Source organism: Xiphophorus maculatus, chromosome 23 (genome assembly GCF_002775205.1).
Source record: "Xiphophorus maculatus strain JP 163 A chromosome 23, X_maculatus-5.0-male, whole genome shotgun sequence".
In the NCBI taxonomy this organism is placed as follows: Eukaryota; Metazoa; Chordata; class Actinopteri; order Cyprinodontiformes; family Poeciliidae; genus Xiphophorus; species Xiphophorus maculatus.
The window spans coordinates 19,594,874-19,618,220 of record NC_036465.1 but is presented as its reverse complement, the minus strand read 5'-3'; the positions used below and the strand labels follow the sequence as shown (position 1 = coordinate 19,618,220).

The window sequence follows — 23,347 nt, the reverse complement described above, 5'->3', positions numbered from 1 at the left end:
CCAACCTTAGAATGTCTATAGATGGAAAACAATAAAATAAAGTTCACACAGAGCTAAGGAAATTGATTTTATCCACAGATCAGCATAAAGATCAACACAAGGATGCATTTTAAACAACTTTTCTGTCGACTATTCCTTTAACGTTGGTGTTTTATAACAAGGAAGTCCATTTTCTGATGAAAAGAAAAAACCCCGTAGAACCTGATGCCGCTATTATTTCGCTAAACAATAACCAAGAGAGACATGAATGGCTTAACTTCCTCCTTAACTAAATGACTTGTTGTCAAAGAGAAGCAGATATTAGCCTCTCTGCATCTATAGCTGTGGCACCACTGGAGTTTCCACAAAACAACAACAGATCTTTGTTTTGTTTTTATTGCCTGTCTAAAGCCTGAAAACTGAGAACAACACACACCATGTCACTCACAAGTTTCCGAGTGTGTTACACAGTGGGTCAGATCAAGGAAGTATCATGTTTTATTGATGGAAGATATTCCTGTAAAACTATAGCATCACCTTAAAAAGATTTGTCTTTAAGAAAATATGCATCAAGACACCTGATAATAGAAAATACTGTCATAAATTGGTAAGTGAACAAGCAAATTCACTCAAAGCATGGGAGGAATGTAAGTCTGTTGATCAGTGTGTAGACATTTAAATATCAGCATTTCAATCATTTTATGAGATTTCCTTCAAAGCTGTGTTTTTTCTAAGTGGAAATTCAAACCTGCATTCTAGTGGATGTTTTACAGATCGTCTACAGATCCTGATGTAAACAATATTTCTATTAATAATGTTTATGAAATGTACATTTTTTATATTTCTGACATTTATCTTGGTATTTCTCTTTTCTTGATGACATACCAAGACAGTTAGCAGTCTGGCTGGTTCCTCTTCAATTTCAGCCACCCTAACCTGCTTAAGAGAGATTAAATAAGCTTGGCTCTGCTAAATAAGCCTTAAACTTTGATCCAGACTCTACATTACATCTCACATGCAGGAGCCAAAAACACCTCAGGATACGAAAAGAAGCTGTGAGTTGAATGAGAATCCAAGCCTGCCCTCTAGTGGATGATTTCCCTGCTTCGAGTCTACTGAACATACCTAGAAAAAAAGTGTAACAAAAATCTAACAATAATTTACCATAGGGAGTTATTTTGTAGTAAATATTAACAATTTAAAAGTTAGTTTTTTTCAGCTGACTAAAGTAAAACAACTGAAAACATCAAGACAAGTTTCACTCACAAATACCTGAGTGGCGTAACCTTCAGGTTCAACTGACATTTCTGGCACTTATAGGTTTCTCACATTAAAGTGATAGTTTGGTTAATGAAATGCAGAACAGAGAGCATACAACTTCAGCTTTCCAGTCAAGTACTTCTGATGTTTAGGATGATATGTTAAGTTTGCATTTTGTCAGTTAGAATGATATATGGTAAATGTATTGTTTGTCCATGTTACTGACACGTTAAATTAAAAATGTCCCTCATCTGTCCACAATGATTACAGAAACTTGTAGTGTGTGTGGCAAGACACTAAAACTATTGCTGTACAGAAGAGCTGCAGGGATCCACAGCTCAGGTGGATGAGTCTGTTTACAGAACATCTACAGGCAGCAAACTTCACAAATCTGGCCTCTATAGAAAAGTGGACAAGAAAGTGAACCTTACACAGACACACACACAGAGAAACAGACACTTTAGACAATATCTGTTCATCCTGGTGATGAAATTGATATTTTTATATCTGGTGTGTTATGCTCATGGTTATAACAGAACAACCAACAGAACAAAATCTACAGCTGATTTTATATAAAACAAGCACAGTTTGTTCACAAAACACACACCCTTCTGGAGGTCTCTGAGACGTTCAGCTACACATGGCTTATTGTGCTAATGTTGTCCCTCACACTAACATCATTATGTTCCGTTCTGAGCATAAAAGCATAATGATAAAACTTTAAAAAGTACTGACATCAGGACAGGAAGTCTATAAACTCATGAGGTTACAACCAAAATAAGCTGCATACAAGAAGAGTTCTGTTAAAGATGTTTAATCTTGGTGTGACTTGACTCCAACTCTGAGGAACTGGCAGTTCAGGAATATGGCATCATGTCACTGAGCACTAATAGAGGAGGAACGGCCCCTGATGGATGAGTTGCTGGATGCCAGGGTTCATCAAAGTCCAAGGACTGAGACTGGAAGCAAAAAGACTTTATTCATTGGATGTTGATAAATCAGAAAGCAGTTTATAGCTCAGTTGACTCAGATCACCTGTTTACAGTCTTAATAAAGTGCATCTTTGTCTGGTGTGCTTAAAACGAAAAGAAAAATTACTTAAACTACTTCCTGAAGAAACAAGCTTGATGTGTCAGGTAGCTTCTCTGGTAGCAAATGCACTCATGGAAATATTTAGGGGCAGGTGGCTTGTTTTGATTTTTGTAAACCAACTGTGTTGTTTGAGGAGCCAGACTGCAGGAACAGCTGAGTTAAAGCAGTTCCTGTACCAGAGACTAAACTTGGTCCAGTTCCTCATACTCACTGCCACTCCGTTGACGAAAGCAGCCAGGGTTGGGGAAAGCCGGACGTTGCTGCGGCCGTACACAGAGCTGATGAAATCAGGTGCATACATGTGCTGAAATGAAAAGACTTTAGTAAATGATCTATTCTTGACCAAAACACTTTTAATAACCAGATATCTTTGACTCCTTTGGTCATTTGTCCCCACACCGAATCTCCCCTGACTCAGCATTTCTACAGGGTCACTGATTTGCACATTAGTAGTAGATACTTTGATTTACCTGGCAGTGCTGCAGGGCCAGATCAAAGACATCTGTTGTGCTTCCAATGAGGCCGACCCCAATGCTGTCCAGCACCATCCTTTTACTGCGCTGGAGGACAACAGGGGACAAATGCTGGGGCTTGATTTCACTGATGAACTGTCCAAAACTGGCTGTGACTGTGTCCTTCTGTGTGTAGAGCGTGGCTCACAGGTTGAGAGAAGCCTAGAAAACTGAAGATCTTCTACACCAAGCTTGTAGGGCTCACATGATTAATCGTGACAAATTGATTATTGAAATAATTGTCAACTAATTTAGTAATCGATTAATCGTTAACTGGAGCATAAAGACTCAAAAAAAGGCCATTTGCTGAAAAAACAACATATTTAGAGCAATAATTAAGCCACAACCATACAAAAATGTTGCACTTAAAATAAGAAGACCTTTGTTATAAATATGTACTACACAAAACTCAAGTGACAGTTTCAGCATCACCAGGCTCAAATTTACTAAAGAATTGCTGTGTTATCGCATTTTACGCAATAAAATTTTTATTTTATTATTTTAAAAAAGGAATAGCTTGCCAATATTCATCTTTTAATGTATGTCTAATGTGATATAAAAACGAGTGGCTAAATGACGAATTCGTAGGATGTGCCGATATTCTTTTAGATTATCAGATAAAATAATCAATTACTAAAATAATCATTGGTTGCTTTGTACACTGCTGCACACTCACATTGTGACAGGAAGGAGCCATTCCTAAACTGTTCCCACAAAGTTGGGAGCAGAAAAATGCCCAAAATGCCTTTTTGGTATTGTGGATCAATTCCTCCCTTGAGCTTTCATGTGCTCAGAAATGCATGTTTTTATGTCAAGTTAAAAATTTCCAGAGGTTTCAAAAGCTACACTTAATATCAGACAAAATGCAAGGATAAGGGAGATTTAATCTCATCATATTTTTGTTATCATCTTTTTGGTCAGCACTGTTTCTCACCATAGAATTCGTTCTTATTTTTTTAAACAAAAACCCCTTTTTCATGACTTCTATGTGTTTCAATAATTAAGAAGGCTGCCTGTCTGATGAGCCATTACACCATGAGCTTTCTGTAACTCCATCTGCCCAATAGCTATTTTCCTAATTTGTTCAGACTATTGTTATACAGAGAAACCCAGAATGTTTATCTGAAATGAATGACTCCAGTGGGTTTATTTTTCACTCCTCACAAACAGAGCAGGTACTGTTTCTGCTTAACTGTAACAGGGATTCAACAACTCCTGGAAACAGAAAGAGGGCGTAAAGACAGGGACGATGAGACAAGACGGCCTCCTGATGACGGTTTGGTCAAACTTCTCACTCATTTCTTATATTACAAACATTTAAAAAAAAAAAAAAAAAGGTTGAACTATGTAAACAGTGTGAAAAGACAGAACAAATCAAGAGAGCACCAAACACAAATAAAAGTCTGGACAGGAATATAAAGAGACTGAGTGAGACAACAGTTCAGCCTTAGCACCAGGACACATCCCCGCTGTCCGTCTGGAGATGAGAAGGCAATGCTGTACCACAGTGAAGGCAGTGCTGCGTTCAAGTAGGTACCCGAATGAGGAACGCCTTCAGTCCTGTCAGCGTGTGGAGGGAGCTCCTGCTCAGCGTTACAGAGGGAGTCACTTCTCATCGTCCTCCAGCCTCCCCCATTCCTCCACCTCTTCATCATCAGCATCGTCATCCACGTAGCCGCCCCACGTCCCGCACATGTCCCCGCCTTCTTCGTCCTCCTCCTCCTCTTCGTCTTCTAGTGCGTCGCTTCCATAAGGAGGCTCCTCTTCTTCCTCCTCCTCGTCCTCCACAACCTCCATTTCCTCGGTCTCATTGTCCTCTTCGTCGTCTTCGTCCTCCTCCTCGTCGTCCTCCTCCAAGTCTAAGCCGTACACATCACCGTCTTCCACTTCTCCGTCCTCTCCTTCGCGGGCGGCGCCGGTTGTCAGTTCAGTTCTGTCAGTGAGGTAGGAGGTGCTGGAGGGGACGAAGCTGGAAGTAGCGGTCTTTGTGTTGATGTAGAGTCGAGGAGGAGGCTCTCGGCCGGAAGGAGCAGCCTGGGAGTCAGTGGAGGAGAGGGAAGCAGCAGAAGAAGACGAAGGAGGAGTCGCTCCTGTGGCGGCTGGAAGCGTGTCGGGAGGGACGGGCACGGCCATGTTCCCAGGCCTCATGGAGGCCATGTTGGGCATGTATTCCCGTACCTCCCCAGGTTCCAGTGGCTCGGGGCCACACGGGTCGTGGTCGCTGCAGGACAACTTTCCGTCCAGTTTGGAAATGAAGAGCTTGCCTTCTCGGTGCTCTTTACAGTACGAGTTGGGGCACATCACGCAGAACGAAGCTGCCTCCTTACCGCAAACGTCACACTGATGCCATGGACACTCCCATCGCCCTGGAGACAAGATCATTCATTACTTCAGCCATGTTGAAATGTGGAAAAATATTGAAACAATTAGTGTTTTAAATATTTAAATGTGCTAAAATATTAAACTTTTCTACATTTTGTTATGCTACAACCACAAACTTCTGTGTTTTGTTTTGGGATTTTATGTCATGGACAAACACAACGTAGTACAGAATTATGAAATAGAAAGACAATTCTACATGGTTTTCCAAAAATGTTGAATTCCTTATATGATTTGATTTGAGTGTTAAGCCTGCGTTGATTTACAAGACACAACACATCAAATTAGTCTAGAAGGATGTCAAGATGGCCACCAAACAAGCTTCCCAAACATTATAAAACATGAACTCAAATTAAATTCCAAAACAAAATAATTTATTAAAGTGGATACCAAGCCAGGTGTCTTTGTTGCCAAACAACAAAGACAATAAATGTTGCTATAACAACAGTCTCTTCATTAAATAGCCAACTTAACATGTGTGCTTCAGACAGCAAAACAAATCAGGGTTTTTCTGTTACATCTTCACTAACAGATTATTTCTTAAATCATAATACAAAAATAAGTGAAATATAAAATGAAACTCATCTTCAACCACATTAAGTTTACAAAACTTTAATTTTTATCTTCTGGCAGCCCTTTCAATCTTCCCACTTCAGTTAGTACCTTTTCTTAACCTTTGTCTTCTTCTCATGTTTACCTTTACAAACATTCAGTTTGAAACACATCGTTACTTTGAGTATAAATTTTAGTTTGAAATGGTTATCATTTGTAGATCTACTAACCTGCAGGCCGCTTTGCCAAGTTGAGGCAGTCAGCGTGATAGACTTTGGGACATCCTGGCTTTTTACAGGACACTATCTGGCCTCCGTCGCCGCAGCTGAAGCATTCGTCTTCCCTCTCCTTCGTAACTTGTTGCTTGGTCTTCTTCTTCATGCTGCCTTTCCTTTTCCCTTCCTTCAGTTTCATTTTCTCAGCTGGTGGCTGGTTCTAAGTAAAGATGGGGGATGGGGCGGTTGGCAAAGCAGGAACCAAGTGAAGGTTAATCAGTGGTGAGCGTTATTTTTGACTAATATTGTGATCAGAGGCACCACGGATTGAATATACAGTTTTACCTTTGGTCGAACCCCCAGGAAACCGCTACAGTTGGGAGCTCCACATTTACAAGCAGTCTTCCCGTTACCACGACACTCCAGGTTGTAGTTGAAGGTCAGCTCAACCCCTAAAGTGAAAATCATACTGATGCTTTAATTGTCAAAAACAATTTCTACACATAAAGAGCAAAAATCACATATCAAAGTCAGAAAACTTAGAAATCTTCTAAGAATGAAACATGAATAAGTCACACAAGGGCTTCACCTTGCCTAACGGGGGTCCTGCAACTTTTAGACCTCTGCTTCAGCACAGCTAAATAAAATATCCAGGCCAGTAGTAGAACCTGACTACACTCTGACGAGTCAATTTATACATTTGATTCAGATGCGAACACATAAGGACGATGGCCATGGAAGACCGGAGTTTGGTAACTCTGATTCTAGAGAAAAAGGGCATATGGTTTAAGAAAATGCTGTTTTCAAAACGCTTTAATAGTGCAGCTAAAGCCCCTGTCTAAAAATGTGTAGAACATTGAGATTTTCAGCTGCTTCCTTTCACTGACGGAGAACAAATTACATCAAATTGACTTTATTTTAGTTCGCAGGACTAACATTTTTGTCACAATTATTCATTTTACAGGCAGGCTGAGTTCAACATGGAGCACTATTAAAATCCATGGCTAAGGTGCCAATCTGTTGAGTCTACAAGCTAAAACTTTCAGAGAAACATTTCTTATGACTTCCTCCTCTTAACTGAACAAATCATCAAATATCATATAAATCATCATATAAATCTTTAAATCTATAAATCTTTAGCATTAAATAAATTTAATTATTTAGTGCAGCACATCAAACCATAATTGAAAGGTTGTAAAAACTATTAACTTTAAGAAGGCAAAAAAAATTTAAATAATACAATCCATTCGATCAGTGAAACCTTTTGGGATGTCCTGCAGAGCGAACAGCCCAACCCTGGTGTCCCCGTTCACAGTCCACTTCTGAGTCTCACAGTTTGGTTGGCAGCTATGGTTCATGAAGCGTGCCTGGTTCCCTTTGGGTCCAGCATCAATGACCCGATCCTAAATGAACAAAAATAACAAGTTCAGTCCTCTGATCTGTTTCAGTGTGTTTGATCATTTATCCCATCTCCGTGCTCCATTGACAGCTATTCGTTCCAGAATCACCTTGTCCAGGGTCAGCATGTAGAAGTTGCAGATGTCGTTCTCCTGAGCGTGTCTGATTCTGGCGCGACATTCTTCCTCGTCGATCACCTCCCCAACATATTCACTCACAAAAGCACCCTAGAGGTAAAAATCAAAGAACAAAATGAGAAATAAGTAAAATGTGTCAAAATCTCTCAAAATGTTTCTGTGTGTATTTTTCCCAATTTACCTTCTTGATATCAGAAACTGCGCGTAAACCCCATCCACAGGATAGCGTCCTGAAAATCTCCACAGTGGTGTACTGTCGCTTTGTAAAAGTCTGGTTCTGACATCGCTCCCCGGCTGCACACACTTGCGGGTGGCACTCATACATCAGCATGCGATTTATGCACTCCGAATCCATGCTGCACGGGTTTTCATCGTACGCCTTGCAGTTGCAGCGGGGGATTTCAGACAGGTCGGCAGTGATTATCTGCACCTTCCCAATGGGTCGGTTCACCTAGGAAACAAAGTACCGTTCACCAGGTTTTCAGTTTATCGCAGTCAGCTGGTTTTACGTCCAGTTGGGTCAGTTCAGCGTACCTTGATGTGCTTGTACGGAGGTGGTTTCTTGTCGTTCTTTCTGTCCTCCTGAAGCTGCTTCATTTCTCTCTCGGTCTGTAGCTCTTTGAAACGCTCTGCAGCCTCAGACAAGGCTTTAAGGACACAAATACAATCTCAGCTGATGTCATTCATTTGCAGAATTAAAACACTAGCGAAAACACATACCTTTCTTGTACACTGCGTCAGATCCTTTCCCCATTTTTTCGATGTTGTGAGTGTCCCCCTCCATGTAGGGGAAGACTCTGGCTTGGTACGTCCACACAAAATCTTTGGAGCCAAAGAATTGCACCGGGAACTCTCCCACTTCATGTTTCATCCTCAAGATGTTGTTTGGGACGTCTTTGGTCAGACACACTTCAGCGGGCCACCACCTGAAGCATCAGGCCAGGTTTCAGATAGAGTACCTTTCCTGTTGCATTGAGCTGTTGTGTGGTGAAGAAATGTTGCGCCCTTACCTGTATCGCCCCCATTTGACCCAAAGGATGTCCTTCATGCGAGGTTTCTTTCCGGCTTTGCAGTCGTTGCAGAACCAGCTACCCTGAGGCATCTCTATATTCAAACATTCCCGATGGAAAGCAGCAGGACAGGATTCACAGCACAGCAGACTGCCCCCTGTACCGTCAGGAAAATACAAGTTCTTCAGTATAAACAGGAGATGTTGTCCAAGTCCTGTGGATGCAACATCAATCATCGCCCCTCCGCCCCCGAACTTAACAGCTGTTTGTTCTGATATGCTAAAGTATATACGCCCAATCATATTTACTTTATCCTTACAAGTCTGCAGTTGACTTAGATGAAAATTTGCAAAATTACAAAACAACAAAGCATTACACTATCCAGAGCAGAAAACTGTCAAAACCTCTGTTTGTTGATGATCTGTTAATTCTGGTTGTGATGCCTGTTCTGATCAACGTATTTTTATGAAATAAAACAGACTATGGTACATAATCACACCACAGTAACTGCAATTGACATTCTGCTGGGCATATAGCATTTTTCTTATAGGAGACTGTAAGTATGAAATAGAAAATCACTTTAAATAATCACTTATCGAAGTAGTTCTAAAATATTTCCCTAGCCAATAAGATTTGTTGAATGATCAGTATGAAATCCCCTAAAAAGTACAGCTACTTTGTTTCTGTAGCATTTAGCATCTCTTAAAGGCTGCAGAAACAACAAGGATTTATTTACCATTTGACTTCATCTGTATTTTAAAGTGAGAAATCTGTTGGCTTTTTGCAGACTTGAGATGAGATTTAGTTTAAATTTAGGACCTGGTTACACATGAAACCCCACAACTGACTTTATAGTTCCTGTTCACCATGACTGAAAGCTAAAAGGGAGACCCGAGCCCAGACTGACCTTCGGAGCAGACAAAGCACCAGCTAACGTTTATGTGTTCGTGGTTCTTGCAGCCTTTGCGAGGAGCGAAGTGGTTGGGACACAGGAAGCTGTTGTTGGACAACACCAGGCTGCCTGCTGCCATGCAGTTATCATTGGGGTGATAAGCTACGGGACAGCGGACGCATCTAGCCAGCCGACCTGAGAAACAACACACACAGAACAGCTTCATCCACGTGCAGAAATTTACCCGTAACCCAAGTTCAAGTTTAATACAGCTGACACTATTGTATGGGATTAACTACTTTAAATGAATTTACTATTTCACAGAAACATTGAATTGTGGGGACACTGAGAGACATAATAGCCCCAAATACTGAGTAAGCAACTGAAAAAGAATCATAGACGTTTAGACACAGAAATTTTTTTTTTAACAAATCAAAATTATCTAAAAATGCTGAAAACTCTGTAGAACTCTATTTATGCACTTATTTTCCCCCAAAGGGTTTTAAATTTGTAAGAAGAAAGAAAAAATACTAGAACTTCCTCAAGGTGATTATTGGTAAGTAAGAAAAGTTATCAAATACTTTAGGAGTTTATTTAAAAATCGGCAGAATTTTAAAACTGTGCAATTAAGACCTTGAAGATTATGCAATCTTGTTCATTATTGAATTTAACTCAACCTTATTTTTAAAGTGCCGATTCACAACATACGACAATTCAATCCAGTCATGCAGAAAGATTCAGAGTCCTTGATTGATATTATTTATTAAACAATCTGGTCAAGTTCAGTTTATTACTCAAATTGGTTAAAACAATTATTTTCTGATTTGGATGACAACTTTATTTAGAGATGTCTATAATTAGTATGTAAAACCTGCAATTGATTGGTTTATCAGAAGGTGGCAGCAGAGTCAAAGGGCCTCTTCACAAGTTGTGGAGTTTCAACACTTTCCAAGCCAGGAACTTAAATCTTTGATTTATTCTAGTTCAGGTGTCTAGAGCCAACTCTTTACTGTTAAGAAGCTTATCTAAAATACAACTAATTTATTATTTTAACCATAAAACCTGATCATTTATCAAATGTGATGCTAAAAATAAGAGCTTCTGTCTTGTCTGAGTGAAGGCAGCCAGCCAATCATGTGCCCCGGTGTTCAGCGTGCTATACATGTTGCACCTGTTATAAAAGCTCCTCTACAGATGCGGTTTGACTGAAATGATGAGGGGTCTACCTTTGGTGCTGCAGGCGTTGAGAGGATTGGTGATGTGGCATGACAGGCAGACATGCAGAGGGCAGCGGAAGCCCTTGTTATGCGGCTGGGTGGGCGAATACGCCATGATGCAGTCCGAGTGGTAAAACTTCCCACAAAGGGGGATGATACAGCGCTTCACTCCATTATCAGACTTCTTACACACAAAGCAGTTATGAACACCTGAAACAAAATGAAGTCAATGAGAATCGCAAGACTTGTAGTGTTTCAGGGCAAACGGCTCACGGTCATTCGCAAGGTTTTAGGTCCTTTGTGAGTCACAAAGCGAGACCCACCGGTTTTACATTCCTGACAGAGGAATTTTCCTTTGGGGGCCGCAGACAGGCCGATGCACTGCAGGTGAAAGGCGCCAAAACACGGACCGTCGCACACCAACAGGTCTCCTGTCTTCTCACACACCTGTAAAAACACACACGCAGCAAGAGGCACACTGATAATATACCTGTCACTAACACAGAAGGTGAAAATAATCACGTCACAGTCAGTGTGAAGGTCATTTCACCTGGCAGACGCTCTCCTTAAAAGATGCCGCTCCTATTTTTCCCTTAACATCACCCGGGGACGAGAGACTGTCATTCAAACCCACTGGCATAACCTAAAGGAGATGAATATCATCTAATGTTACTGAAGCAGTCAGAACAGATAGAAACTTAAAATATTATTCTACGTTTTGCTTGGAGAAAGCACAGCAGGGGCACCTCAGGTTTAGGAGTTAGTGTTCCAGTGTGTTCCTCCTGTTTCTCCTCAGCGCTGCAGGGCTCCGTCTCAGCCTCCTGCTTCGGGGTCTTACACCGCTGAGGGCTGGGTGACCTGCTCTCTGGACGCCTGGCGGCTTCAGCAGGGACTGATGATGCGCAGGGGGCAGATTTCTCTTTCGTCACGGCTGCAACCTATCCCGCAAAACAGGGATTAGAATAACTAAACAGAACTTCAGCATGTTATAGTAAATGGTTGGTGACTTGATGAATACCTGTGTTTTCTTGACTAACACTTTCACGTCTGGCGAAATGCTGAGTTGCCGCTTAGATTCCTATAACAAAATATAAATATTCAGAGTCCTGGAGTACACAGCCGTACTCATTACAATTATGTGAAGTTACAGTAAATCTCTTATTAAGATTTCATGAATAAAAAACACCATATAAATGTGCAAAATTTTTAAATTGAAAAAAATGACACAAGTATTAAAAGTTTTTTTAAAAATTAACATGAAAAAAATTTTGGCATTTGTATTCAGCTCCCATGATTCAGTAATTTGTAGAACCATCTTTCCCTAATTACAGCTCCAGTTAGGCCTAAAATTATTCATACCCCTAGCAAATCATTTTTCTTCAAATGAGAAGCTTTTGTCTGATTGGAAGCAAAACATAAATCCCTGAAAAGGTACTAAAAAACTTGAAAAGGAGGATCAAATTTGGGAAAAAAAGTCATAATAAAAACTGCTAATCAAAATGTGTAATGTTCCATATGACCAAAAAACAATATATCGGCATTAAAGCAATCAAACCCTTCTTGTGTATTTTGACAATCATTTGCAATGAGCTCCAAGCCTACTAAGGGCTCCTTGCCATCACCCTAATCTTTAACTTTCTCCACTTCAAACCTAAATCTGCCAGAAATAAGAATAATTTCGAGCACACCTGTAAAAAATATTAGCACACCTGTAAAAAAAGACATTGAGGTTTACAGTTGTTAAAGAGACAAGAGAAGAAGTTTAGTGTGAATACCTTTGCAAGGCAATGTAGTTTTAGATTTCGTAAACATACCTTTTTCTTTGAGGAACCTGCTGACACTTCTTCTATGGTACACTCCATCGCCTTGTGTGAGAGCTTTCTGGGCCTCTTTCTTTCTTGAAGAGATGTTCCCGAGTCTGACATTAAAAACAATTAAGGTAAGTCTCAAGTATTCACATGCAGAAATTGACATTCAAAGACAGACAACATGGCAAATACAGTTAAAATAACGGGCTTTTGAGATGTAAAAACATCAGACCAGTATATAAATAATTTCAGAATTTTTTCTAACTATCGTATATCATGAAAAAGGACAGCTGAAGGTTTTGGGTAAAAACCGACTTACATTTATAACTGGTCATGATCTCATTCGATAAGTCTAGATCCATCAGATAAAAAATGTAATCCCAGATCATGACGCTGCCACCACCATGTTTCCCTATTGGTATGGTGTTCTTTGGATGTGCAGTCTCATTTTAGTGCCAAACTTTACTTTTGGAATCGCATCTTTTGACCACAACATGCTCTCTAAAACATTTTAGCAGATTGTTCCCAGATTTGGAAGTTTTCTTTGAAACGAAATGCTTCTGTCCTCCAGTCAAACTCTTTAGTCTAGATATCTGGAGATTACAGAAGATTACTGCAACATGCAGAAGACAACCAGTCGTAACTAGAAATTCCTGCAGCTCTTCCAATCAGGTTCTTGGAAGCCTCCATGACTGGCTTTTGTTCTGTCTTTTCATCAAACATCTACATTTAGAAATCTCAATATTGTTGCTTATATTTTTTCCCAAATTGTTGATGACGCTGTGTCACGACGTACATTTTAAAAGCTGGGTCGTTATTTGTACTACTCTGACTTTATTTAAACTATCTGAGTGAGCAGCACAAGAAAAAAAAACTGGTTAGAAAGATTAACATTACTTGTGGTAATCAGACTATCTGTGACTGAATGCAGATCTGAACCAAAGAAGACTGAGTGCTGGAAATTAATCAAATGCCGATTCAGCAAATACATCAGTTTAATGGTGCGCAACCAGATCATTGCAGATTTGCACTTATTGTTTTTCATTTTCATGTAACAGCTTTGGTTGTTTTTTAGTTGGACATTACAGGATCTACGTCACATTAAAGGTTTAAAAACTTGTAAAACAATTTTTAGATCATACTCACTTTATGTTGTTTGGACATTTTAGAAAATTTGTTTCTATATATTCTATCAATTTAGTGAAAAACACTGCAATACCTATATCAAGCCAGTAGGTGGCAATAGCATCAAATCTCCTCAATAATCACTTTAATTTTTAACTGTTTACGTTTTCCTCTAAATTGAAAGGTTAATTGAAAAAAGTGGGGGGAAAAAACACAAAAATGGCTCCATTGTTGTGGATTTGAGTTCAAAAAGCAACAGTGATAATATGGGAGGGCTCATCTCTATCACCATTCTACTAATCTCCTGATAACCAGTTCAAATGGGAACGCCACAAGCAGATCTGATAAAAAGATAAGAAAACTTGAGTTGCATGTGGATGAGCCGTGAAAACCTGATGAGAACAGATGGAGAGTAAGACTCACCACACTCAAAAGACAGACACGTTTCCTCTGCTGCGTCTGTGTCAAAGCGGGGTGGTGCTGTGACAGGAGATAAAGGTGGTGCTGGAGGAGAAAACTCTTCCTGAGACGGACTCGGATCCATCTTTACCCGAGCCTCTCCTGGCTCCGCTAAAGACAACGTTGAGGTATCCATGGCTTCTGTAGCACTGAGATCATGGAGTGCCGTAATCCCTGAAGTCTCCTACACACAGAAACATAAGACGCAATGCACAAGTGGATAGTAGAGGTATTCACACCTTTGGCACATTTAGTCACCTTACAACAGCAAACTTGCTGTGATTTTATGTGACAGACCAAAACAAAGTCGTCTCAAATTCTGAAATGAAGGCTCACAGATAAGGAGCCTTACTTTAAAAATCTGAATTAAGCCCCTAATTAGTCTTAGCGGACCTAAATAAAATGAAGTGCAAAACCCAGAGTGACTAAATAAAATACACTACTCACATTTTAGTTTTCATTTGTTAAAAAAAAAACAAAGTTAAAAACCATGTAATATTTTCATTCTACTTCACAATTACCTGTGTCTCTCATAAAATACACTGAAGTTTGTGATCATAATGGGACAAATTGTAAAAAAAACGTCCACATATTTGCACAAGTCTTGTACAGTTTTATAATTATTCTTATGGTTTTGGGCTTTTCTTTGATAGCTGTAACTATTTATTTATTGAAAAATCCCCAATCTTTTGTTTCTTGTTTTTAATCTGTTCTGTAGGAAACCACAACCCCCAAAACTTTCCTCACCATTTTGGAACAATCTGCCGTGTGTTTCTTTGACCTCTTTTTTGTGGAAAATATTTGTTCATACTCCTCGGTGGACTCCAAGAGCCTCTTGGTTGGTTTCCGGAGGCGTTTGTTCTCAGATTGTCCTGTGTGCAAAAAACAAACACTTTCATATGTCCAGTAAGAAAAAAACCCCAAAAAACCTATAAAGCACTTTGCTCGAGTCTTACCGGCTGTGCTGCTTGCATCTGAAGAGCGCGAGTCATTCTCTGTGTGCGCCTCGAGATCTGGAGATGCTCTCATTGTCGGAGAACCCTTCATCTCGGCAGGTGCCTCAGTCTCAGCGGACCTCTCACTCCCAGCTGCCTCAGTCTCAGCAGCTTCCTCAACCAGCTGCCAGCGCTTCTTTGGAGCCACAGCTATTTCTGAGGACTTCTCCAGGTAGCTGGCGGAGGAATCGGGGCCAAATGAGTCTGTTACAGGCTCCGTCAAGCCAGACTGGAAGCTGATGAAGTCTCTCTCAGGTAAGTCCAAACGCAGGTCAGGCGTTGTGAGCTTCAGTTTAGACGGAAGTCTTTGTTTTCTGCGCTGCTTCTCCGAACTCCCGACCTCAGCGTGAGGAGGAAAGCCTTCACAGTGATAGGTGTCGGCTGAGGCGCCATCTTTAGTGCAGAGCTTGGTTTTCACCGGCGTGCTTTGGCTCAGCATGGGTTTCTCCGACTGCCCGTTTTCTAATTTGATCTGAAGAGGTAGACCTTCGCAGGAGCCTCTCAGCGGACCGCCTTCTGCTGCGGTGGGGATCACCAGGGGTTCCTCCTTTATTAAGGTAGCCGACGGCGGCAGCACCAGCGGTTTGCCTTCTTTTTCTCGAGTGTCATGCATGTCCTTTAACAGCATCAGAATAGTGCTAAATTTGTAATTGGAGTCAGGTCGAAAGACACTCAGCTCAGAGTCACTGCACTCCTCCATCGCTAGTGATTTGAACCTTAATTCTTTACTATCCTGAAAGGTGTCCATTGGAGACAGAGACAAAGAGGAGGAGGTAGATAGATCTGATGGACTGTTTTCTGCCTTGATTCTAACCGGCTGCTGCGCAGGCCGAGTTATCCCCTCGCACTTCGACCTGACCACCGAGCCGTTGTGAACTGGTTTCTTATTCAGCTTCCTTGCGCGACGTTTCGGAGAGCTGTGGTTAACAAAGGAACATGTTTTGCTGGGGTATTTCCGATTTGGAGATAGTTCAGCTGTGATGGCAGTGTCAGTAGGAGTTTTGCTGAAGCAGTCTTCACGAGGAGCTTCTGGGGGGACTCGGCTTGTGGCTGGTCCATCTTTGTGATTGGTCTCTTCTGCTGCTTTCAGAGCCTTTGTTATCAGACGGCTGCTGGCCGAAAGAGTCCCAGAGTGCTTTTCACTTGAACCCTGAGACAATTTGCCTGGCCTCTGCTCAGGGTCTTTAGAAGTCGCTTTGTTTTGAAATATACAGGACGAATCAGACGGATCTGAACAAAGGTTTAGTTTTTTAGATGTCTTTTTCACTTTTACTGAAGCATGCTCTTTTCTGTCCGTGGTATCGGTGTCATATTTTGGAGAAAGAGCTGTGCGTTTAGGTCGATTCAGCATCGGAACTGAATCTAAATCAGCATAAGGCGAGTCCTTCGGCTCCTCCTTCAGTGCGCGTGTTGTTGCATGAAGCTGACCAGCCTTGTTGGCAGTTTCCTTTCCACCAACAATATGACCAAATATGTCCGACAAACATTTCTTCTTCTTTTTCAAAGCTTTGCTCTTATTTCCGTGTGCTGTGGAGTTTTTGAAGAGATGGTGACCATTTCCGTTGGTCGTCGGACCAGGCGAGTCGGGCCGATTTGGGACAATGGAGACGGAGGGGGCCTCCAGCGGCTCTTCAGGTGGAGGGAGGCTGGACAGATGTTCTTCTCCATTGACAGGTAGTGAAAGTGTACTCTCACTGTTCCTCTGTCGACCAGGGAGCAGATATTCAGCTTCGGCCACACTGACTTTCCACGCAGTCAGCAAACTTTTTGGAATCTGCCCAGATCAGAATTTATGCTTAAATAAGTTTACACAATAAGAGAATAAAAGGTACAGTCATGGAGAAACATAAACACAGTTCTTTGAATTCTAAAGTTTCACATATCAGGAGTCAGAAAAGATTTTATCAGGGTGAGGAGGTTTAACAGCTTTTAATATGATTTAAATTTACTGTATATGTGCTAAAACATAGAATAGATTGCACATTTGTAGTTATTAAACAAATGTGAACGAAAACTGGAAAAGCTCTGTCTGAGAAACTAAGTGCAACCCCTCCAGCTTAAAAACAGATTTAAGAGGGAAAGTAGCAACCAGGTTTTGATAGTTAAATGAACTTAATTTACTTATCAACCACAAGTCTACAAATTTGCTCACCTGGAGCATACAGGTGTAGGTTACACAAAGCCAAGACGAAAACACCTCAGCAATGACATGAAAGAATCAACTGTTGTTGGCAATCCATCCTGGAAGAGTTATTATGTCTATTCCAAGCAAGTCAAGCAAGTAGTGGAAAATTTCTGACATTTTCCAGTCTTTTCAGAAGAGGATATTCCATCAATTTCAGACCAAAGAGGGCTCAGAGAAATTGCATCTCAAGCTTTATTCAGGCATGAGAATGATAAATGTTAAAGTTAATAAAAGTAAAATTCTAACAAGACTGAACAAGTGTGGCTTGTTTAGAAGGGTTGACAGGAGAAAGTTTTTTCTCTAAAGAAATGGTATTAGTTGTGTTAATACTTTGCTACACGTATAGACAGTGATGTCAGTAACGCATTACTGACGTTGGACCACTTTTTTCAGTAACAAGTAATCTAACGCGTTGCTATTTCAAATCCAGTAGTCAGACTACAGTTACTTATCGAAATCACTTAGCGTTACTGTGCGTTACTATTTTCTTTTGTAATTTCATTCTATTTCCTCTACGGGTCGTGACCACCATTTCTGTGACAGTATCAGCAGCGACAGAAACATAAACAATGGACTTATTTCAGTAGGGTTTTTATTTTTCTACTTGTCTTTTTTTTATTTCACATATGTTATATGATTAAAATAGCTTGGCTATAATAAACAAGGCTCCTACCTCACTGTAGTTCGGAATTTAAAATAAATAAATCAGAGTGATGCCCGGTGTTCCTTATGAAGCAAGGATTAGAATTGATACACTTTTTTCTAGATTTACCAGACAGATTAGGTGTTTTTGCACAAAGTATCGGTATCTGTTCGGTACCAGCTTGAATTTTACTAAGTATTGGATCGAAAAGAAAATCGATGGTATCGAACATCACTAGTGAGAGGAGGGAGGAGTCGCTGCTGCTGAAACCAGTGCAACAATTTGGGCCACTACTATTAAGTAGCTGGTCTAAAAGTGTCATTTTCTTATCTTTTTGGAAGTCATATAACAGACAGTGGTTGAAACACTGCACATCACTTTGAATATGCCCTCCCCAATGTGAAACATGGCGATCATACTGTAATTATGTATTTTTTTCAGTAGGTACAAACAAACTGGTCAGAACTGATGGTAGATGGATGAAGCTAGAAACAGGGGAAACCTGGATAAGAACCTATTGGAGATTGCAAAAGACTAGAGAGTGGGTTCAACTACCAGCAGGACAACAAACCTGAACAAGAGGAATGTTGCAATAGTCAGATAAAAGCATATTCAGGTGTTAGAATGACCCAAAGTCCAGCTTAATTGAGATTCTTTGGTGAGATTTGAAAAAAAAAAAAAAGACTTTCACAGATGCTCTCTTTTTGATTGGACTAAAATTGATCGATTTTGCAGGAAACAGTCAAAAAATTTTGTCTTTAGATGTGCAAAGCTGGTAGAGGTCAATCACAGAAGACTAGCAGCTGTAGCTGGTGTGAAATATGATTCTAGAAGGTACTGACTCAGATGTACTGAACACAAATGCATGGCACACTTTTTAAATTTTGCTTTGTAGAGACTTTTTGAAACCATGGATCCCTCTCCTTCCACTTCGCAGCCATGAGTTACTGTGCTGCTCACTTAATATTCAAATCATATACGTTGGAATTTGTGGCTGTAACCTAATAAATGTGAAAAAGAGCTATTAACACTTTTGAAAAGCTCCGTACGTTCTCGCGTTCTCCTTTGTGTCCTGGTAGACAGGCTCTAAAGTGTGTGTTTCTCCCCACGTGGGTCCGTAGCAGAGACACATTTAGTCACTGTGGGCCTTTCACACACAGCTATTCCATGTTGGCTTCAGATTTGTTCAATACATCATTACTCTGTGGAATCTGTTATGGGTTTGTGCACACAGCCATTTAAAAATGCAAATACTTCTACAACCATGTAAAGATCAGATTATTTTTTTTAGAGGTCCTGATGGTTAAAATTCTAGAATTCAAAGATGCTGTACTTTCTTTTGACCGTGACTGTAAATGTACTTATTTACCGTATACTTGTAGTCCTTCTCTTTCTGCTTTCCCCTCCGTCTAAGAACAGGCAGCTCGTCGAACTGATGTCCCCCTTCAAATGGTAGAATGACGCTCCCTGGGACCCAGGTGCGTTCAGAGACCTCGCCGACCGTCTCCAGGAAATACATCCGACAAGGACGATTACTTGGTACTGAAGGGGTAAAAAAAACAGAGAGAGAGAAATGAACGGCAGATTAGTTATTAGTTGCGTTACACACAGACAATAAATTAGATTTAGTGCCAATTAGCGAGTGAGATCAAATGTTTCATAGAGATGGCTAAAGCTGCATATCATTAAATCTGAATATCAAATTTTACTTTTGTGAAAAAAGTTAAATTTCTTCATTATATTGATTACTACCAACAGTGTTAAATTTGTGGAGTTCCTTTTAATCTTTATAATAAGGATTTGCAGCTAATGAAAACTCCTTATTCAGTTTCTCAAAAATATATATATATAATACTACACCAGTAAAAAATGGTGTAGTATTATTTGTCTTATTAAAAATAATAAGAGAAATATTAAACTGTCAGAGTCCAAAAGCAGATTTGAATAAAAGTGAGTTTGAATAAAAACCAAACAATATAGAGTTTTAACTTCTGCAAATATATTTCTGATCATATTTGCAGAAATATGATCATGTGTGGCCAACACAATCACAGGGAAGAGTGTTTTTCGAAAGGTTATTTCTGTATACAAACATATTAATAGAAAGTAAACTAGAAGGATAAATGTGCTAAAAGGGAGTACAAACACAACTATGAACAATTTTGCTTAAAATGAGTTAACTTTGTGATGCTTTTCAGATTTAATCTTTAGATCCTATATTATATTACTGTATAAGAATTGATGGTTTTTAACTGCTACTATGTGGTTACATTTTATTTTAACGGCATATCTGTCCACAGCACATAAAAATACAAAAAGTAATCAAAGCTTCATCAGAACTCACCTTTCATTTTTGTGTGGACCCCTTGGTTTGGGTCACAGAGGACCTGGCAGGGCCACCAAGGTCGTCTGTTGAATTTTGCCCACACCAGGTCTCCGTCTAAGTACTTCACAACAGGGAGAAGTTTTTTCTTTGGGCTGTTGGACTAAATCAGCACAAGGAAAACAATTTAATGTGAGACAAAGGCTAAAATGACAGGTCATCTGACTTCAAATGAAATCAAAACCGTGACAGAGCGCTATAGGAAAGCACATGCAGCTACTCTTTCAGTGTTAGATTTAATCAAGATACGTTTCACCTATAAGTGTATATTTCAGCATGTATTTTTACCAATTTGAAAAAAAATATTCAGTTTCTTTCTGGTCATAAACAACTTCTGCTTTTCTTTGAAGACCTAGATTCTAATTTTGAGCGATTAAGATTAAGTGTCTAGACACTACAAAAGAGAAAGAACTGCAGTGCCGGCTCGTAGGTAGCTTCTGACTCAAACAGAAAACAAGGAAATAATAAGACTATTCTCATTTTTACATTAAAGCATATGTCACTAAACTATATCTGAGTTTTACTAAGTTAAAACTGGTTTTGCCTTATTTGAGGAACAGGGTAAATACTTCATATTTTTTCTGTATCTATTACCTAATCAGAGCAGATTCTTATCTTTGGCTGACTGATTGGTGCATCACTATAAGATATATTTCAAGTGCTACTTTTATCAGAATCTTCCCCTCATGGATTAGATTTCTCCACTCCAATACATAGCCAAGACAAACAAATGTTCATTTGGCTGCACAAACAATGCAAATCAAATTCCCCACGTGTGTCCAACTCACATTAGAGTTGGTGCCAGCTGGTGAGACAAACCCAGGGTCAACAGGAGAGGTGAGTTCGACTTCGCTGTCCGACTCCTCGCCCACATTCCACCCGTCTCTCATAGTGATTTCTGGCAGTGCACTGGGGCTTAGTGTGGGGTTAAGTTCAGAAATAGTTTTGGACATCAGATTAAAGACTGTGGGTTTGTATGCTCTTCTCTCTACCACTGAGTTACATGTGCTTTTGCTCCCAGTGACATTTCTATCCTGGGTCGCGTTTGAGGGGAGCTGAAAAGGTTTGAGGTCCTGAACGCCTCCGTGGCCCTCCTCCTCTTCCTTGATGTCACTGCTGTCAAACAGCATGGACCCAAAATGCAAGCCCCGATGCTCCCAAAAGGCGATGGGAGCATCGGGGATGCGCTCGAAGCTGTCTGGACTGCGAGGGGAGAAGCCGTTCCTGCTCCCATTCTGCAGACTTTCAAAAGGGTCCATGTCGTCTGTGCCAGGGGACGAAGGTAGCTGGATGGGCGGTGGCTCAAACCCCTCATCTTCATCAGTGATCGAACTTGCACAGTGCAAGTTGCTCCTGGGGTGAAAGTCTTTGCTGTTGAGTGAGGCGTTCATGCGCTGTGGTCTCCTCTGTGGGCTGTAACCTGCATGCAGAGTCTCGAATGGCTCCATGTTGTCAGTGCCAGGAGATGGAGGCAGTTGGACTGCTGGTGGCTGAAACTCATCATCGTCGTCATCAGTGATTGGACTTGCACAGCGTAAGCTGCTCCTGTCCTGGGGGTCAGCATTCAGACGCTGTGGTCTCCTCTGTGGACTGTAGCAGCGAAACCGCTCCAGCTGATTGTATCCCAGGAAAGCAGGCTGTGGCATCTGGCCCGGTCCACGAGTCACAGTGCCACATTGGTTCCTATAAGAAGTGCTCAGAGGGCCGTTTCGGGCCCTCAGATCTGGCTGGTTGGGGCCAAACGCTGATTCGACCCTAGGACCCGGTCTGTACGACTGATTCATGTTGTCATCCTTATATCCTGGTAAACAGAAACAGACACTGTTAGATAAGGGAGGTGTGACGTTTAATAGCTACTACCACAACAAACATAAATCCGAGCAAAACAACAGCCTATCCAGTCTGCAAAGAAACTTATAAAGCGAAGACTGTAGCGCACACACACCATGATAGCATGGCCTCCATTGTAAAAGGCCAGCTCAAGACAAAACCCTAAACACGTCCACCGGTGAGCTCCGTCCACACGTTTCTGTTTTGCGAGTTATTAGGAAAAATAGCGCCGCTTTGTCTGCTAATTGTGGGTCATGGCGATCACCGAGGCTGTAGTGAAGATGGTGACACTGAGCCATCACAGGAAAAAAAAACACACACACAAGAGCGGTTCACACAAACAAGCTACGACCGATCATAGGAAGCTACAATTAACTCACACATTGTCAACACGTGGAAAAAAGGGCGAAAAACCCACCATTTGGAGGTCGGTCACCGTCAAACCAACAGCGGATCTTAGTTGGAGTGACACAAAGCGACTGCTTTCCTCGGCTTTGCCTGCACAATCCCAGCTGCAGCAGCTCTGATAGTAGTAGTAGGCCCAGGCACAGCTCTCATTCTCGGCACTTCATCGCCTCATCAGCAGCAGCGGCGACGGCGGCGGCGACGGCCCTCCGCTTAGAAACTGTCAGCTTTACAGTGAAGAACAAGATCCAATCTGCTGTTGCACCTTGAGAGCCACAACCGGTGTCTGTGTCTCCCTCTGCCACAGCAGATTATTTACTACATGTTTTATCTTCGTGCTAGTCGAAGTGCCCCCGGTTATGTTAAAACAAGCCCAGGCTGACTGTGTTGGTGAGCAGCAGCCAATCGGCTACCCAGCTACCCAACCCCCCGTCTCCGCAGAGGGCCGTGACACTCGCTCACTACCGCACACACTCATGTAAATACGGGCGAAAGCGCAAGCGCGTCAGGACATCCAGGTGAAGTTACTAAAACTATAAAAGAGCAGTAATAACAAACTCTAAGGAGTCCACAAAAGAACGAGGTGCCAGGGCGTCTTTGAAAGCAGACTCTGGGTGTGTTGTTTTGTGACCGAGCAGAACGGTTTCCACGCCACTTTCAGAGCCGCACACACGGCCTCCCCGGTCAGACCTCACTCTGTGCGCCATGTTGTCTTCCCGCACAGAGGACTGGCAGGAGGAAGCAGGCCGCCAGGCAGGCGCAGAGGAAAATAAAAGATAAAGACAAGCGGCGAGAGCCGCTGCGCCGTGAAAAGTTATTGTTTTCTGTTTGCTTTTAAACAGCGATTTATCTCTCAACGAGATCACACAGG

At 41.2% G+C, this 23,347-nt stretch overlaps 2 protein-coding genes across 2 annotated transcripts; both read right to left on the bottom strand.

The window, feature by feature from the left end:
* Positions 1-2,040: 2,040 nt before the first annotated feature.
* LOC102224543 (cis-aconitate decarboxylase-like) lies at positions 2,041-3,264 on the bottom strand. Its single transcript, XM_005795351.2, has 3 exons — positions 2,802-3,264; positions 2,543-2,635; positions 2,041-2,198 (listed from the first exon to the last, which is right to left on the bottom strand). The coding sequence occupies exons 1-3, from the start codon at positions 2,877-2,879 to the stop codon at positions 2,097-2,099; spliced, it is 273 nt and encodes a 90-aa protein (XP_005795408.1). The 5' UTR covers positions 2,880-3,264; the 3' UTR covers positions 2,041-2,096.
* A 692-nt stretch (positions 3,265-3,956) lies between these two features.
* Positions 3,957-23,279, bottom strand: LOC102218934 (histone-lysine N-methyltransferase NSD2-like). Its single transcript, XM_005795499.2, has 23 exons — positions 22,490-23,279; positions 21,030-22,042; positions 20,203-20,344; positions 19,228-19,400; positions 14,992-16,804; positions 14,783-14,907; positions 14,000-14,219; positions 12,458-12,561; positions 11,662-11,721; positions 11,390-11,581; positions 11,194-11,286; positions 10,967-11,090; positions 10,653-10,853; positions 9,442-9,621; positions 8,535-8,691; positions 8,245-8,450; positions 8,059-8,171; positions 7,706-7,975; positions 7,498-7,614; positions 7,251-7,392; positions 6,335-6,441; positions 6,005-6,209; positions 3,957-5,209 (listed from the first exon to the last, which is right to left on the bottom strand). Exons 2-23 carry the CDS (start codon positions 22,023-22,025, stop codon positions 4,449-4,451), a joined length of 6,501 nt encoding a protein of 2,166 aa, XP_005795556.2. The 5' UTR covers positions 22,026-22,042; positions 22,490-23,279; the 3' UTR covers positions 3,957-4,448.
* Positions 23,280-23,347: the final 68 nt, after the last annotated feature.